General features: G+C 44.8%; 2 protein-coding genes across 6 annotated transcripts in view; both read right to left on the bottom strand.

The window, feature by feature from the left end:
- The window catches only part of dusp8a (dual specificity phosphatase 8a), a 69999-nt gene extending 64203 nt beyond the window's left edge, over positions 1 to 5796 (bottom strand). The window contains exon 1 of one of the 3 annotated variants that reach the window (XM_071326504.1): positions 5462 to 5796. The gene's annotated coding sequence lies outside the window, so the exon portion shown is untranslated. Of the gene's footprint in view, positions 1 to 1344; positions 1465 to 5016; positions 5174 to 5461 lie in introns of those variants that run through there. The other 2 variants (XM_071326503.1, XM_071326505.1) reach the window with 2 other exon arrangements.
- A 1396-nt stretch (positions 5797 to 7192) lies between these two features.
- Positions 7193 to 17294, bottom strand: part of LOC139530262 (tyrosine-protein phosphatase non-receptor type 5-like) — a 34960-nt gene continuing 24858 nt past the window's right edge. For all 3 annotated transcript variants that reach the window (XM_071326501.1, XM_071326500.1, XM_071326502.1), the window contains 9 exons: positions 16810 to 17063; positions 16387 to 16579; positions 13171 to 13255; positions 12959 to 13038; positions 12561 to 12698; positions 12129 to 12239; positions 11457 to 11617; positions 10700 to 10813; positions 7193 to 10548 (listed from right to left, as the gene is read on the bottom strand). In XM_071326501.1, coding sequence (XP_071182602.1) covers positions 10455 to 10548; positions 10700 to 10813; positions 11457 to 11617; positions 12129 to 12239; positions 12561 to 12698; positions 12959 to 13038; positions 13171 to 13255; positions 16387 to 16579; positions 16810 to 17063 — 1230 coding nt within the window. In that variant the 3' untranslated portion in view covers positions 7193 to 10454. The remainder of the gene's footprint in view (positions 10549 to 10699; positions 10814 to 11456; positions 11618 to 12128; positions 12240 to 12560; positions 12699 to 12958; positions 13039 to 13170; positions 13256 to 16386; positions 16580 to 16809; positions 17064 to 17294) is intronic.

Below are 17294 nucleotides of genomic sequence, written 5' to 3'. Positions count from 1 at the left end.
ATAGAAAAGAGATATATAGACGATAGGAGGTAGGTGGTTGCTTGGCAACGCTCCTAGTGCTAGCACGGCATCTCGAACACGGAAGAACTAACTAACCTCTATACGTAGACAGCTAGAGCTAACGGACTCCTCCAGCATAACACAAAGACACTGGGACTACTATGAGCAAAATACTTTGAAGGCGTTGGAAGTACATATTTTTGGGGGTTGAAAAGATGCTGAAAAGACGTCTTTTTCAACGTCTTGTGCTCGCTATTCCCTGCTCTACTCTACCGTGTCTAGACGTGAAAGAGTAGACACACGTGTACGCAATATGCATGGTTACAAATCTAATGCACACGCAACAACAAATCAAATCTTATTGGTCGCGTACACATACATTATTTAGCAGTTATTATCGCAGGTGCAGCGAAATGCTTATGTTCCCCCCCCCCCAAATAAAATAACAAACATCACAATGAGCAATGTCAGAGTCTGGAATATAAATATATATGTATATGATAGTGTGTTTACACATTATGGACAGTATATGAATAGAAAAGATGTGTACAGCAGTAGTTATATAAGATGACACCGAACACTAGGAACACCTTCCTAATATTGAGTTGCAACCCCCACCTCTTTTGCCCTCAGAACAGCCTCACTTCGTCAGGGCATGGACTCTACAAGGTATAGAAAGCTTTCCACAGGGATGCTGGCCCATGTTGACTCCAATGCTTCCCACAGTTGTGTCAAGTTGGTTGGATGACCTTTGGGTGGTGGACCATTCTTGATTCACACGGAAAACTGTTGAGCATGAAAACCCCAGCAGCGTTGCAGTTCTTGACACAAACCAGTGCGCCTGGCACCTATTACCATACCCCGTTCAAAGGCACTTAAATATTTTATCTTGCCCATTCACCCTTTGAATGACACACATACACAATCCATGTCTCACTTGCCTCAAGACTTAAAAATCCTTTGTTAACCCATCTCTTCTATTTCATCTACACTGATTGAAGTGGATTTAACAAGTGACATTCAATAAGGGATCACAGCGTTCCCCTGGATTCACCTGGTCAGCCTATGTCATGGGAAGAGCAGGTGTTCTTAATGTTTTGTATACTCAGTCTACATATGAGGTGGGTAAAACAGTATGTAAACATTATTAAAGTGACCAGTGTTCAATGTATATAGGGCAGCGGTCTCTAAGGTGCAGCGTAGAGTACCGGGTGATAACATGTGACTAACCCATAGTAGGCCAACAAAAGACATCACACGCAATGCATGTAAACAAAAATCCACACATGCCCCCCCTTCCTCTCTCTCCCACACAAATACAAAAAACGGATTTGGTTTCCTCACCTGAGCTAGCAGCTAGTGTAGCCTCACTGCACCAAGGATGTTAGCATCCCTATGTCATCCTTACGATGCTTTATAACATCACATTGCATAGCATGTCTATGGCATTCGAGTTGTTCAGACAGACAGACAGTGCTAAAGAACAGGCTGAGCCGAACACACACGGACGCTGCTTATGTCTAATGGCGCCAGAGCCCGCCCTCCCATCTCCCTCCCTCCCTCACTTTCTCGTTTTCTTATGCAGACAACAAGGAAGGCAGGGAGGGGAGGGGTGTGCAGGTTACATCTGTACCAGCTATCACGCCATCGTTGCATCACAGCTTGCCTCTCATTCCCTTCTGTTTGTCTAGACTGAGAGGGAGGTAAGAGAGCAGAGAAGGGGAGGCCCCAACCTCAGCATCCTCCACCATCCAACATGGCAACGCAGTATCCTTCTTGAACACGGCAACTTCATTCCCTCTCCTGCATAACAAGTCTCCTCCATCTTGTATTTAGAAATCATAAAAAACCCTCAGAGATTTAGAAGAAAAAAAACGAACTATCTAAAATAGGCAGCGGGAGTCTGTTTTTATTTTTAAATCTTGGATGTACAGAAGAGAAGTTGGAAACAAAAGAGTGGAACAGGTGGAACTGACTGGAGCAGATTCTAGGGTTGCCATAGAAACAGCCCGTATCGGGTAGAGCAGGGGGCACGAGGAGGACAGAGGGAGGGAGGATGCTGTGTAGTGGGTACTGGTAGGGTAAGGTACCACCACTTAGGCTGGCTCCAACACAACTAACCAATTACTAGTGCATCTGAAACAGGTTCATATATTGTCAGGACGAGGCTATCAAAAATATGCAACTTTAGGTCCTGTAGTAGCCCAGGAGTAACGAAACATGAATTAAAAAATAACCAACACTCTCAAACTGAGTAAATGATTTTAGTTATTACATTTAGTAATAAACTCATTTCTGTTCAATACATTTCAAATAAACAACTCAGTGCTGGCTGTCTTCTTACGGTCAGTAATTACACATAACCCTGTGGTTAAACAAAGAGATCAACTGGAGGACACCCAACGACGAGGTAACTTCATCCAGGTTAATCATCAACTCCCAATAAGGTCATCCACAGACCTCATAGGAATCTGTGGAACACAAACAGTTACTTCATCCCGTGCCATGTCCTCTTTCCCTTTTATTTTACTGACCAGCAATCACCTATAACAACTCGACCAAAACATGGGAATCTGTCGAGCACAATAAACATATGACTTCAGAGCCGTCTCCTCTTTCCCTTCACCTACAGTATATGACAACTCCACCAAAACATGGATCTCAATAGTCCTCCTCTTGACTCCTTTCCTTCATCTGCACTGATGTGGAAAAACTATAGATAAGGGCCTGAGTGGCGATGAAGGGAGGAGGAAAGGAAGCCACTGCAGACTATTGAGATGCAGCCCAGGCAGGTCTCTTCCAGGCCTGGGGCCTAAGGCTAGTGCTCCTGCTGTGATAATCAGTTCAATATGGACACCAGTGTAACATAACCAGTGTAACATCTGACAATACTATTTTGCTCCTACAAATGCCACAGTGGTGACCACAGCAAGATCCAACCCCGGCTCAACAAAGAACACAATCTTCATTGAACACTATGGCCATTGATAATGAGGTGATCATGTTTCTATAAATAATGCCATATCTCATGTGTGGTTAACCTACAATCCCAAGCTCTCATTTCCTTAACACAAAGACAATGATTTCCAATAGAAAATACCAGTGGAATTCAGTCAAAATGTAAATAAATACTAGTTACCCTCCATTATGAACGAATACAGTGTCATTGGCAGCGTACACGTATACAGGCAATACTGTTCAGCGTGTTGATTAGAGAACTTCCCTGCAGATTCAATCTGACCCTAGACTCCATGCCCATTGTGTGTGTGTGGATACCAATGACAGGGGTATGAGAACAGGGTCAGTGAGCTGACCTGACAGATATAGAGACATGTAGCACTCCAGTTGATCTCTCAACCCCGCTGTGTGTGTGTGTGTGTGTGTGTGTGTGTGTGTGTGTGTGTGTGTGTGTGTGTGTGTGTGTGTGTGTGTGTGTGTGTGTGTGTGACGGCACTTATCTACCATCTACCCCCCTGTCCCATCATAATAGAATAATAACATTGGCAATTTAGCAGACACGTCTATCCAAAGCAACTTACAGTCAGTCGTACATTGTGAGCAACGTGCTCTACCAACTGAGCTACAGAAGACCACCATCACACAGGCCTTATTCACTGCTGCTACGATGGACCGTCTAGGACCCAGTGAGGCACAGGGCCACTGTGCACAGTTGCTGTTTAATGTTTACACACACTCAGAAACACACACTACACACACCCGCACACACACCGTGTACAGTGTAGCTCTCCCTCGGAACTCAAACAGCACAATAACCATATACTGTAACGAGCAGCTGTTATTACAGCACCTTCTCAGAGGGGAAAGCAGACCGTACAGACATTGCATCACCACCCTCAGTATCGTAGCCGCACCTGCTGTAACACACAGGACACGCACAGACAGTACACTATGATGCACCTGCTGTAACACACAGGACACGCACAGACAGTACACTATGATGTTCATCATCTCCACTATTCTCTCTCTCTCTCGCTCCGCTACACTGTTACATAGCCCACTCTGTCTACATTTCAGGTGAACCTATAAGCGAAGGTCCTATATCTGGTTCAACCCGTGAATGCTGCCAACAACACCTACAGCTTCATCTGCTTAACATACAACATGATAGAAATAGAAGTGGTTAGAATGGGAATATTTGTTCTAAGGGCTATCTCCAGGTAATGATAGTGCAGGAGGTAGGCCGACTCTGAATGCTTTGATAAACAGGGTAAGGAACACATTGCCTCGGGAAGTAGTTTGGGGGTGGTGCTATGTTTTTTATAATGTTTTATTGTTTAGGGGGGGGGGGGGGGGCAGCACCCTCAGCACACCCTGCAACACCCCTACTCCCTGTGGCTATGAAGGGACAGCATCGTCAGGAAATAACATCACACAGGGCTGCTCTCCGTGATCAATACAGCTGGCATGCATATCTCAACATAAACAATCAAGTAACGAAGACAACATTAGCAGTAGCCTATAGTGTTATTACCTCACGTTGTTATAAAATCACAGGTTAATAACATGATCATAACAATACAGGTATGGAAATAATAGAAGGGGGAAAAAAATATCCACAAATAAAATGTTAAGACATATAGCCTATGTCGATGTATTTCTGGTTTTGAGCACGATGAAAACCACGGGGTGTTCTGGCCTGGTGACAATACCCGCTCCCCCACGATCCAGTATAAATAGAGACGCGATAATAAAACCGAGGCGCAACACAAAAATAACGCACCGCAATACACCCAATGGAGACAGACCACAATAAAGACCAGATATGGAATAGACATACTTGTGGTCAAATGTTTAGTAGTATATTTTTGGGGGATAATTAGACTAGATTATAGGCTACAGGCGCGGGCGTGTCAATTGAGAATGATAGTGCGGTGCAGTAGATTTACTGTTCTGTTGTGACGTGTGGATATCTGCATGCGAAACGACCACCCATTAATCGCGCACATGATTAATAGCCCCAAAATAAAAACAGAAAAATAACTGCATTCCACCTACCGTAAAATGAAAAGAAAAAAATGCGAAGACCCCAGGTATTTGTAACAACAAAGAAGAAATATGCCCAGGTTTGATTATTTTCCATTATACGGGGCTGCGCACTAACAGACGGCAGGGGTACGTAACCACGCCGCACTACTGTAGCAAGCCAACTAACGTTAGCCCCCTTGCTAACGTAATCGGCAAGGGGAGGAATTATTTGACAATTGGCTGACTGATCACTGGAAAACAAACGGGAAAAACTATTTTCACACCACTTTGATACCGAAGTGACTTTTTCGTAGTAGGTTAGGATAACGTACATAGCATGTTATGATAATTAACGTAGCAGGTTAGGAGACTGAGGTTAAGTTTAGAAAAAGGGTAAGGGTTAGGGAAAATCACCTTATATTGAAGTGATTGATCACACACTGCACAAGAGGGGGGTGGCTCCACAAACACTCACCTCTGTGTCCCCGGCTTGGTGATTTGTGATCAGCTAACCTCCATGTGTAAAGGAACAGTGTGTCACGCCAGCCCTCTTCAAAGCGCTTTAACTTTGGTCACTGTTTACTTGTCATGGGTCGAGGGTAATGAAACACTGTGCGACAGCAGAGCCACTATGGGCTCAGCGCAAAGTTGACAGCGCTGGAATATAAAGGAAATTAACACATTAAAGCACTACAATTGTTTCGCTTGTATATAGGTCATGCAGTGTGGCCGCAATTACAGATAAGCAATCTGCATTTACTAGGCATTAACGTCCCTGGAAAACAGAAGGTGCCTTTAGCACTAAAATGAACTAAGGATGAGGTCATGGTTCAGAAGGGAGAGAGAAAAAAAATCAGGTTGACGTCATTTTCAGCCAATCGGAGTCTGCGGTTTACGGGTTAGTTGACGTCAGCCTTCTGAGCCGTGGATTAAAGGGACACTGGTTTTAAAGGAGACGTGCACGATTATTCCTTGATCTCGCGTGCGGCGCAACATCCTGTCAAGAGCTCACACGCTTCAGGGACCGTAGGGGTCATGCACTGTCGCTGAGAGAGGAAAAGGCTATTTTGTGCAACCGCGATTCAAAGGTTGCTGGATGGGTGTGCAGAATCCTGGGCCCAGGAGGCTGCTGAGGGGAGGACGGCTCATAATAATGGCTGGAATGGAGTGAATGGAAAGGAGCTGTCTTTCCTAATTAAGGTGCCATCAGCCGGCTGCCTGTGATCCTAGGATATGTCTAGGTTTGGTCTGTGTGATGTCCCTCTTCATCTCCCCCTTGTCTGTAAGACCACGGAATGAATGAAAAATCAACTCTCTAACCGCCATTTTGAATTGTAAAGAATTTAGGATTTTTTTTCGGGTTACTTTGACATTAGTTAAATAAAGACACATCATGAGAAAGTCAAGAGCCACAAAATTTGATAATTTTTTTGTTGTTGTATAGAGCCAAGACAAATACTAACTCTAATAGGGCTCAATACAGAGTGAATGAAAATAAAGAATAGCCAGTTAACCAAAAAAGGAACAAAAAGGAAAAAAAATCACATATACCCGAGAGAACCAAAACATATATTGCAGTCTAATAAAGGCCTACCCAAGAAATACAGTGACAACGTCAACACTAGATCCATTTGAATATTTATAGGCATACAATCCTACAATTGTAGTGGTCAATGCTCATTGTGAGTTATTTTGCTCTCATAATAAAATGGGATAGTCTTTGTGTCATAGCAAAGATGATATATTAACAAGTGACGCTCTAACATTGGAAATACATGTCCTCAACAATGGAAGGCAGGCAGGGGGAGGTGAGATCCTTCCAGCCAATGAAAGGGCAGATACAACAGTCACAACTCCGATATAAAGTCTTTTTTTAAAGTTGCCGAAATGCCAGGTGTCCACTTATATCAGTGCATTCGTAACAACCTAACCATTACGAAACTGCTATTCAATAAAATAAGCTGGGCGTAGCAAATGAGGAATTACATTTTAAGTTGACTAAATTCGACTCTCTCTCATTGACCTCCATACAAAAATTCCGTGGACAGATTTTGGGTAGAGTAAACCCTCTCGCTTCGCCTCTTTCTCTCTGGTTGTAGCCGTTGTATGGCACTGTATTACATTGTATAGTCTGGCATCTAGTGGTTATAGTTGTGTACTGACAACTGCTACCAGCAGGCATTCTAAAGAGAAATGACAACACAGATTCATGAAAATCTACTTTTATTTGGATGCAAAAACTCACAATTTAAAAGCAATACTGTAGTAGCAGAGGAGAGTAGGCTGTTTGCTGGTTGGTTGGAGTATGTCTGATAGTTTCCCAGTGAGCAAAACTGTTTGAGAAGACATCTTTTCAACATCTTTTCAAACAAAAAGACATGTTCAACGTATTTTCAACCAATTTTGTTCACTGGGTTGGCTATTTCAATTATCTTCTCCCTCACTATGATCACCAGAATAAGACCTGGTAGCAGAGACAACAAGCACTCAAAATAAAGCGGTTGGATCAATTGCAACGAGCGTTATCGGGAAAGGATTTCATAGTTGAATTCCAACTTCTCCAAGTTTCTAGCGGTTCCACTTCAGCTCTTTTCCATCTGCAAGACTCAACATTTCACGGCAGTTTCAATCAGAGGATGAAATACTAGTGCTCATCTTAACTTTGTGAGATGCCCTTTAAAACAAACCAGTGACATTGTCTCCTGCTGGGTGTTCGCTGTAATTGACCAGTTGCATTCAATCAAGATGGAAGTTGTTAGAGATTTCTCCCATACAACTCTTAATCCATTGTTTTAGCTGTCATACCCGTAGCTGAGATTTCTCATGTTGTTGTGAAGGCAGTCTGGCCTGGAGTCACAGGCCACAATGCAATCAATTACGCGCCAAGGGGAAACCATGCTGTCGGTCACTGTTAAGTATCGGAGGTGTCAGCCACATTTAAATCCTGGCTGGAAGCTGTTCGTCATAGCCATTGGCATAAACATTTAGAGTGAACCCAGAGTGTGGTTTTCCTTTACATGTGATTGAATTCAATTGAAACCACAGATGGGGAATGTGTAAAAACTGGGTCTGGGCTAAAACTCTAAAAGAAAACGAGATAAAAACCTCAAGACACACAAAGCAAAGCATATTGAAGCAAAGCCTAGAGGCATCAAAGTCATACTGAAGACAAAACAATCAATGGTTTTTGTTGTAAGGTAACTTGGGTAGTTGTCACATTTTTTTTCTGTCAAATCTTGCGATATAAACCAATGGTTTGACCACAGTATGAGCTACATTCCATTGTGGTGTAAATGGAAAATATACACAAGGCATCTACTCGAAAGGATTGTATCAAAACGTTCTAAAAATATCTCTGGTTGGTTTCACAAAAGCAAACTGTATCAAAAGCATTGGCAGAGAGCAAGCAAGATAATCGGAGAACCCTTATACAACAGAAAGCTGGACAACCAATCACTTTCGCTTTGATTACGGACATACGAGCGTCCCATACAGCACATGCAATCCATTTAAGTCAACACAGTCAAAACACGACACAGAGAAATGAACATTTTACAGCTGAACATCAGAGAGACAACCATAGTTGGTCTATTGTGCTTTATACGGATTAGGCCTGGCCTGTCTATACAACAATCATGGGCTGCTAACGTCACGCACGTGTTCAGGGTACTGTTGATAGCAGAGGTGTCATGGTCCCAACATCACTGAGAGGGCGCTGACGGGCAGGGTCAGGAGGGTCAGGTTTACCCATCACTAACACCTGCATCCTTTGTTAGAGGGGAATAACAAAGTATAAAGGAAAGCTAGGCCGTCAAAGTCCAGTTTAGAGGTTTTGTTTCTCCTTGCAACCTTTTACATTTGTACCCTTTTGCACTTTCATGTTGATCTTCTAGCCTGGTCCCAGATCTGTTGTTTTTTTGCGTTGCTTTTGCAGACTATATATTTGAATTGACAAAACATGACAATACCATAAGGAGTTTGGCAAGCGAGCCGATACAGACTGGCACCCAGGCTATTTGACTCCCGCGGGGGGAAAAAAAGTAACAGGTGCACGTTTCACTAGTAGATCTGCACCTCTGTCTCTGGATTCCTATGCTACTGTATGTGCCAGTCATTACTTCTCATGTGTGAACCCAGAAGTTGAGACATGCACACGCCCCCCAACCCCCCCCCCCTTAAGTCTCGGTGGTCACCTGACAACGCTGGTGAAAAGTCTATGAGGCTATGATGTCTGATGAATACCATGGAGATCATGATGGATGACTGACTGACTGCACATCCGCACAGTACTGTAATACTGAAGAGACTGCACACAATGCCTAGTTACCTAACGGTTACATTCCTCGGTGTTTCCATAGAGATCTATGGTACATGCCTCAGTCAATGGTAATGAACACGGAGCACCATGAAACCTGAAGATGAGGTGGCTCCTGAAAAGCACCAGGCCTGCTGTACTGTGTTTATTTGAAGAGGCCCAGTGAGCACAAGACTTTGAACATTTATATTTTCTACGTCTTTTGCTCGTATGGAGATGGTTTTGTTGTAACAGGAGAGAAAAGCTCGTTGGCGGTTTACGTTTCAGACGAACTTGTGATCCCTCACTGTGAGATTGTTTTACAACACTGTGAATATAGGCTTTTTCTTATCTGGAGAAGTGTGTGAATAATCTAACATGGCACTTGATGGGACATATCTTATCAAATATCCTACTGGGCAGACCTCTGCCAAGTGTGACAACAAATGTTTGCGTTAGAAGTGGGGCCAGACAGACATGGTCTGCAAATCTAATTCTTGCAGAATTAAGGAACTTATGTCAAGATTGGGTTTCTCATACGTGGGCCTCTGAAATGGAAGGGGGCTGGATGAGGCTGACATAGTCTGTTATTGTTTTTGTGGTTGTGTGTGTTAAAGGGTGACATTGAGATGGGTGTACAGTACAGTAGGTACAGTGTACAGTACAGTAGGTAAAGTGTACAGTACAGTAGATACAGTACAATAGGTACAGTGTACAGTACAGTAGATACAGTACAGTAGGTACAGTGTACAGTACAGTAGATACAGTACAGTAGGTACAGTGTACAGTACAGTAGGTACAGTGTACAGTACAGTAGGTACAGTGTAAAATACAGTAGGTACAGTACAGTAGGTACAGTGTACAATACAGTCGGTACAGTGTACAGTACAGTAGGTACAGTGTACAATACAGTCGGTACAGTGTACAGTACAGTAGGTACAGTGTACAATACAGTAGGTACAGTACAGTAGATACAGTGTACAATACAGTCGGTACAGTGTACAATACAGTAGGTACAGTGTACAATACAGTAGGTACAGTACAGTAGGTACAGTGTACAATACAGTAGGTACAGTGTACAATACAGTAGGTTCAGTGTACAGTACAGTAGGTACATTATACAATAAAGTAGGTACAGTGTACAGTACAGTAGGTACAGTACAGTGGTGTGTCTCTACTCCTCTGCAGTGTGGGACAGCTGCTTCTCGTAGAGGCTGAGGACGTGGTGAACAAACTGGTACTGCTCACCCGTCTGGATCATCCCGCCTCTGCAACACACACACACACATGCACGCGAACCACACACACAACACACACAGGCAGGGGTCAGACAGGAGAGAAAGAACAGACCGGTGTCAGGAAAAAGACGAAGACAGACAGGTATGAAGAAAGAGAGCCCAAGACAGACTGCTGACTCACCTGTCGAGGCGGAGCTGGCAGGTGGTCCTCAGGATGTCGACCACGCCCTCACTCCTCAGCTGTTTACACAGGATGGAGGTGGCGATGAAACAGCCTGTCCGACCTATCCCAGCACTGCAGGAAGGAAGAGGAGGAGGAACCATGAATGTATTACACCTGTATTTCTGGCCTGACTAACTACTAATGCACTGAAAGCTATGAGAGCTACAGTGCTGCCAAGTCTTCCGTCTTTAGGGGCATAGACCTTCCAAAGATTCCACTGAGACATCCACCCCATTGATGGTACCGACCAGAGATAGAAAGAGGACTCATCTCTGTATCTTTGCCATTATGGCGTCTGTGACAGCACGGGCAGAGCCATTGTGGCTATCTCCATTTTAAAGTAGTCCATTTTCTTCTTCTCTTATGTTTATTAAAAGCGTAAAGCTAATATTGGTGATTTACAGCCACCTGCAGTGCTGAAGTCCTGTACCAAATCTTATGTGTCATTAATTTATTGTGGCCACTAGATGGCGGATATAGCATTAAATCATTTACAAACCATAGGCAACCCTATTTGAAGAAGAAGACAATGCTCTGAACATTGGCTGTTCGCTCCCAACCCATAGGAATCCCCACCCAGTTGACTACTTTGAAATGGTGGAATGTCCACGCTAGAATGGGTTATATCCATCTAGAGCCCTATTTCTACCTCTATGGTACAGACTAACCCTCCTGGACTATCATGTGGGTATCATATCTGTGTTTCCAACTCTACCTGCAGTGGACGATGACAGGGCCGCTGGTGGGCGGAGCTTCCGCTCTGGCCTGCTCCACTTCCTCTACCAGCTCCAGGAGGGGCGGGGCTTTGTCTGGGGTCTTCTGGTCAGGCCAGGAGGTGTACCAGTACTGCCTGAGGCTGCGCTCCTCTCCATCAAACTGACACACACATACATGTGTGAATACAGAAGACATGAACACATACATAGGCACACACACACATGCATGGGCACACACACACACAGACAAACAAACAGAGACACAGAGACATTTTTTCAGCCTCATCCTCTGCATGTCCATACAAACTGTTACCTAGGTGTTAGTTGCTACGACAACAACGATTGCAGAGCCAGACTGTGACAGGAACGCAGAGTGACTTTTTTATTTTTATTTTTTTACAAAAAAGGTGTATGGTGTTGTTTTTCATTGTGTGATTTCATAAGCATATTATTAGCCAACTGCTGTACTTGTGGCAGCTTTTCTATCTCTCTTCATTCAGAAGCCAGTGCTTAGTGGATGAGAAGTGAGTCCATAACCCGAAAGGGTCAATGTAATAACTCAAACTGCTTTTTCTCATTGTCATTTTATATATCATTTATACATGTCCTTGGTGTCCTTGGCAGTGGTGTATAGATGTATACTGTATGTGTCTGTCTGCGATCAGTCTCACCTTCAGAGTGAAGACCCTCAGGCTGTAGTCGTCCTCCTGGGTTACCGTGACAACCTTGATCTCGATGCCCTCGTGGGTCACAGAGTCCTCAGGCCAGTACTCTGCACATTTCTGTAAGGGGGCAACACATAGCCAGGGTTTCACATTGGACATTTACTGGGAAGAGTGGGCTTCTACCACCACCATCCTCCCCTATCCATCCCTCTCTCCCTGTCTCCCTCCTCACCTCATTCTTCTCCTCTAGGTTAGTGATCATGACGACGATGGGACAGCGTTCCTGCCACACCATCCTCCCCTATCCATCCCTCTCTCCCTGTCTCCCTCCTCACCTCATTCTTCTCCTCTAGGTTAGTGATCATGACGATGATGGGACAGCGTTCCTGCCACACCATCCTCCCCTATCCATCCCTCTCTCCCTGTCTCCCTCCTCACCTCATTCTTCTCCTCTAGGTTAGTGATCATGACGATGATGGGACAGCGTTCCTGCCACACCATCCTCCAGAAGTCTCCCACTGTGTTGACTGTAGGACCCTGGGTAGCGATGTACGCCCGCTCCTCACCCCCGTAACCCTGAGGAAAGCAACACAGTAGTTCAAGTGGGAGCACGTAGAAGATCTCCCAGGACCCTTGATGGGAACACTTGTACACAGGGCCGGCCCAAGCCTTTTGCCCCCAAAACAAACATGTTAGGGTTTTACCCATGCTAGAGTTTTTGCCTTAGCGGCCGCTGGGCCCTAAGCGGCCACTTGCCGTATGTTGCTTATTGGCTGGGCTGGCACTGCTTGTACAGGAAGTAGCTGAGAGCGAGCAGTAGGCAGAGAAAGACGTACCTGTAGGTAGTTAGCGTTGATGTAGGTACTGAGGAACTCCTCTTCATCTGCTGTCCGGAGTATCACTCTGCTGTGTGCGTCTGGAAAAACACCGGATCCCATTACAAGGTGTGTGTCCAGCGTTGTCTCTCACCTCTACTCTACATACCATTTTGTGACAGAGGTTCAGAGACTGATTCAAAATGGCTGCTGTTTGTAGTGTCTCTACTCACTGGGGAGGATGGTCTTGTAGCGGTTCTTCCTCACCAGGCCCGGGTAGTTATATTCCTTTGGGTCCACAAAGTTCATGGGAGTTTCCTGTCAATGGCAACAGAACAATGGACGTGGCTTAGCGATGTATGGCTGTGTAGAGGAAGTGAGGACCCTACTGAATTGTGTGTGCAATGGGCATATTGTGTGAGTGTCACTGTTTGCCTGTGTTGTAAACGAATAAAAAAAATAAAAAAAAGGAATCGTCCCTTTTTCAGGACCCTGTCTTTCAAAGATAATTCCTAAAAATCCAAATAACTTCACAGATCTTCATTGTAAAGGGTTTAAACACTGTTTCCCATGCTTGTTCAATGAACCATAAACAATTAATGAACATGCACCTGTGGAACGGTCGTTAAGACACTAACAGCTTACTGACTGTAGGCAATTAAGGTCAATGTTATGAAAACTTAGGACACTAAAGAGGCCTTTCTACTGACTCTGAAAAACCCAAAAGAAAGATACCCAGGGTCCCTGCTCAACTGCGTGAACGTGCCTTGGGCATGCTGCAAGTAGGCATGAGGACTACAGATGTGGCCAGGGCAATAAATGCAATGTCCGTACTGTGAGACACCTAAGACAGCGTTACAGGGAGACAAGACGGACAGCTGATCGTCCTCGCAGTGGCAGACCATGTTGTATCAACACCTGCACATGATCGGTACATCCAAACATCACACAGGTACAGGATGGCAACAACAACTGCCCGAGTTACACCAGGAACGCACAATCTCTCCATCAGTGCTCAGACTGTCCACAATAGGCTGAGAGAGGCTGGACTGAGGACTTGTAGGCCTGTTGTAAGGCAGGTCCTCACCAGGGGTGATGTCATAGGCAACAATGTCGCCTATGGACACAAACCCACCATCGCTGGACCAGACAGGACTGGCAAAAAGTGCTCTTCACTGACGAGTCGCGGTTTTGTCTCACCAGGGGTGATGGTCGGATTCTCGTTTATCTTCGAAGGAATGAGCGTTACACCAAGGCCTGTACTCTGGAGCGGGATCGATTTGGAGGTGGAGGGTCAGTCATGGTCTGGGGCGGTGTGTCCCAGCATCATCAGACTGAGCTTGTTGTCATTGCAGGCAATTTCAAAGCTGTGCGTTACAGGGAAGACATCCTCCTCCTGACATGACCCTCCAGCATGACAATGCCACCTGCCAAACTGCTCGTTCTGTGCGTGATTTCCTACAAGACAGGAATGTCAGTGTTCTGTCATGGCCAGCGAAGAGCCAGGATCTCAATCTCATTGAGCACGTCTGGGACCTGTTAGATCGGAGGGTGAGGGCTAGGGCCATTTCCCCCCAGAAATGTCTGGGAACTTGCAAGTGCCTTGGTGGAAAAGTGGGGGTAACATCTCACAGCAAGAACTGGCAAATATGGTGCAGTCCATGAGGAGATGCACTGCAGTACTTAATGCAGCTTGTGGCCACACCAGATACTGACTGTTACTTTTGATTTCGAACCCCCTTTTGTTCAGGGACACATTATTCCATTTCTGTTAGTCACATGTCTGTGGAACTTGTTCAGTTTATGTCTCAGTTGTTGAATCTTGTTATGTTCATACAAATATTAAGTTTGCTGAAAATAAATGCAGTTGACAGTGAGAGGACGTTTCTGTTTTTGATGAGTTTAGATTATACACAAATAGTATATACACAAATGACAATTCACTCTAATTGAAGAAAATGTAACCCTGCCACAGATAACATTTGGTCCCGCTCTAAAAAGAGTAAAACATACTCTGGCAAGAAAGTTGTTTTTTCAGAGTTGTGTATGATCAATTTAGTGTTGATATTTAACTCTGCATTACACTCAGTACATGTCACGCCCTGACCATAGAGAGCCCTCGGGGTTCTCTATGGTGTTTAAGGTCAGGGCCTGACTAGGGGGGTTATCTAGTATTTTGCATTTCTATGTTTGTTGGTGAGTATGGTTCCCAATTAGAGGCAGCTGTTTATCGTTGTCTCTAATTGGGGATCATACTTAAGTTGTCATTTGTTCCCACCTGCTTTGTGGGATATTGTTTTGTGTGAGTGCATTCAGCACCACGTAGTTCACGGTCGTTGTGTGTTTATTGTTCTTGTTTAAGTTTCACTGTAAATAAATATATATGTGGAACCCAACTCACGCTGCGCCTTGGTCCGTCCATTATGACGAACGTGACAGTACAGGATTAACTGAAAATAACTCTGCAGTGTTGTTCAGTATTCTAGAGTAAATTATTTAGACTAATGTTTACTCACAATATAATCGCAAGAGTTCATTCAACTCCTACGGACTCAAACTCCGCACTATTTTGGTGTTTAAATGGTCCCATTTGAGGTGTAAGGGTGTAAAGTCTCATTCTCATATTTCTTAATCTGCCATATTATGGTGTCTTAGAATGTGACATCCAATCTCGATTGGTATCCATTTAAGAGGGAGGACGTCCTGCAGTTTTGCATCAGCCATGTCAGGGAAGAGAGTACTTTTGTCAGAGACTACCTAGATCATCTAAACTCCAACTGCCTTCTCAGCAAATTGCAATAAATCCAAACCACTTACACATTAGATTTGTTTAGGAAAATGTACGTTACATATTGTGTAGCATAAAATCAAACATGCGAAAACAGAGATATTGAAACAAACAATTCTAAGAATCTACCTGCAACATAGCATGCTGGGAAATATGACAATGACGCCCCCTCCCACATCTGTGGCTACTCCATAGTTTTAACTCCCAATCAACTCCAGTTATCATCACTAACTCCAGGGAGCGTATCACTCTGTTGAGGGTTATGATAACTCCAGGAGAGTCAATTCAACAACAACAACAAAATGACTCTGCCATTTCAACTGTCCTTGATTTACCGTGTACTAATTGTGGGTGTGCACCTCTACTTTACTGACTTTATTGTCCCCTCTACCTTGAGTGTGATTGTGTACAATATTCCTGCACGGAGACCTGTTTTGTGCGATTGTGAGTGTGTAGACCTACATTACCTTGGTCTGAGAGAGAGAGCGAGAGAGAGAGCGAGAGAGAGAGAGAGAGAATGTGTATCTCAGCCTAAATATGTAACGTATCCTCTATGGAGCTGGGTATGCTAATGCATTTCACTGTGTCCACATCTCACCCACCAACTGTTTCGAGTAGCCTCTGGATGTACAGCGCTCCTTGGCGTGTGTGTTTTACTCACATAGAACTCAGCCTGTAGGGCCTGGTCGTCTATAGCGCGTGTGTGGAGCTGGCTAGGGGTGAGAGTGTTTGTTCCCTCCCTCAGGTACTCCTTGGCAGTCTGGTCTCTGGGGGAGAGCTGGGCTCCGTAGCCATAGGGCTCCGTACAGCCAGGAGAACACATGTCCAGGGTCAGAGACACGTTGGAGCCCCTCCTAACACACACACACACACCCAGACACGCACGCGCCCACACACACAGGACGGCACCGACACATACAAGAAGAAGAAACGTACAGACACATACAAGAAGAACGTTGTGCCGTAATTGTGCACGCACGCGCAGAAGCACAACAACCCACACACGAGAAAAAGGCATGAACGCACACACACACAGACATTCCCCCTAGAACACCTCTCCACACACTTCCATCCTCCCACTGACCTCTCCTGCAGGCCCACCGGTGTAACAGAGAGGGTGGTGATGTCCCCCTCTGTCCTGGTGTCCAGGCCCAGGTCAAAGATGGGGGTCTGGGGTTCAGCTTCCAGGTCCATCAGGTCCTCCTGGGCGTCTGTCCACTCCGACAGGGTGAAGGAAGGCTGGCGACTCACCGACTGACGTCTGTCCCCATGGTCAGCCACCATCGCCGCTGACCACCATGCATCACCGTACGCCAACTTACACACAGTGCGCATGATCTGGAGACACAGCATCAAAACGCACAATTCAAAACTGTTAAATGTCCAATGCAGCCGTTTTTATCTCAATATCAAATAATTTCTGGGTAATAAGTACCTTACTGTAATTATTTTCAATTAAAATGTTCAAAAGGAAACAAAAATAGCTTTTAAGCAAAGAGCAATTTCTCAAGCAAGAATTTTCCTAGACTGTCTAGGAGTCATCTGAATGGGGAGGGGACCACTGAAAAC

This window comes from Salvelinus alpinus, chromosome 9 (genome assembly GCF_045679555.1).
Source record: "Salvelinus alpinus chromosome 9, SLU_Salpinus.1, whole genome shotgun sequence".
NCBI lineage: Eukaryota > Metazoa > Chordata > Actinopteri > Salmoniformes > Salmonidae > Salvelinus > Salvelinus alpinus.
Note: the sequence above shows the minus strand (reverse complement) of the source record. Positions and strands in the feature narration are given on the sequence as shown.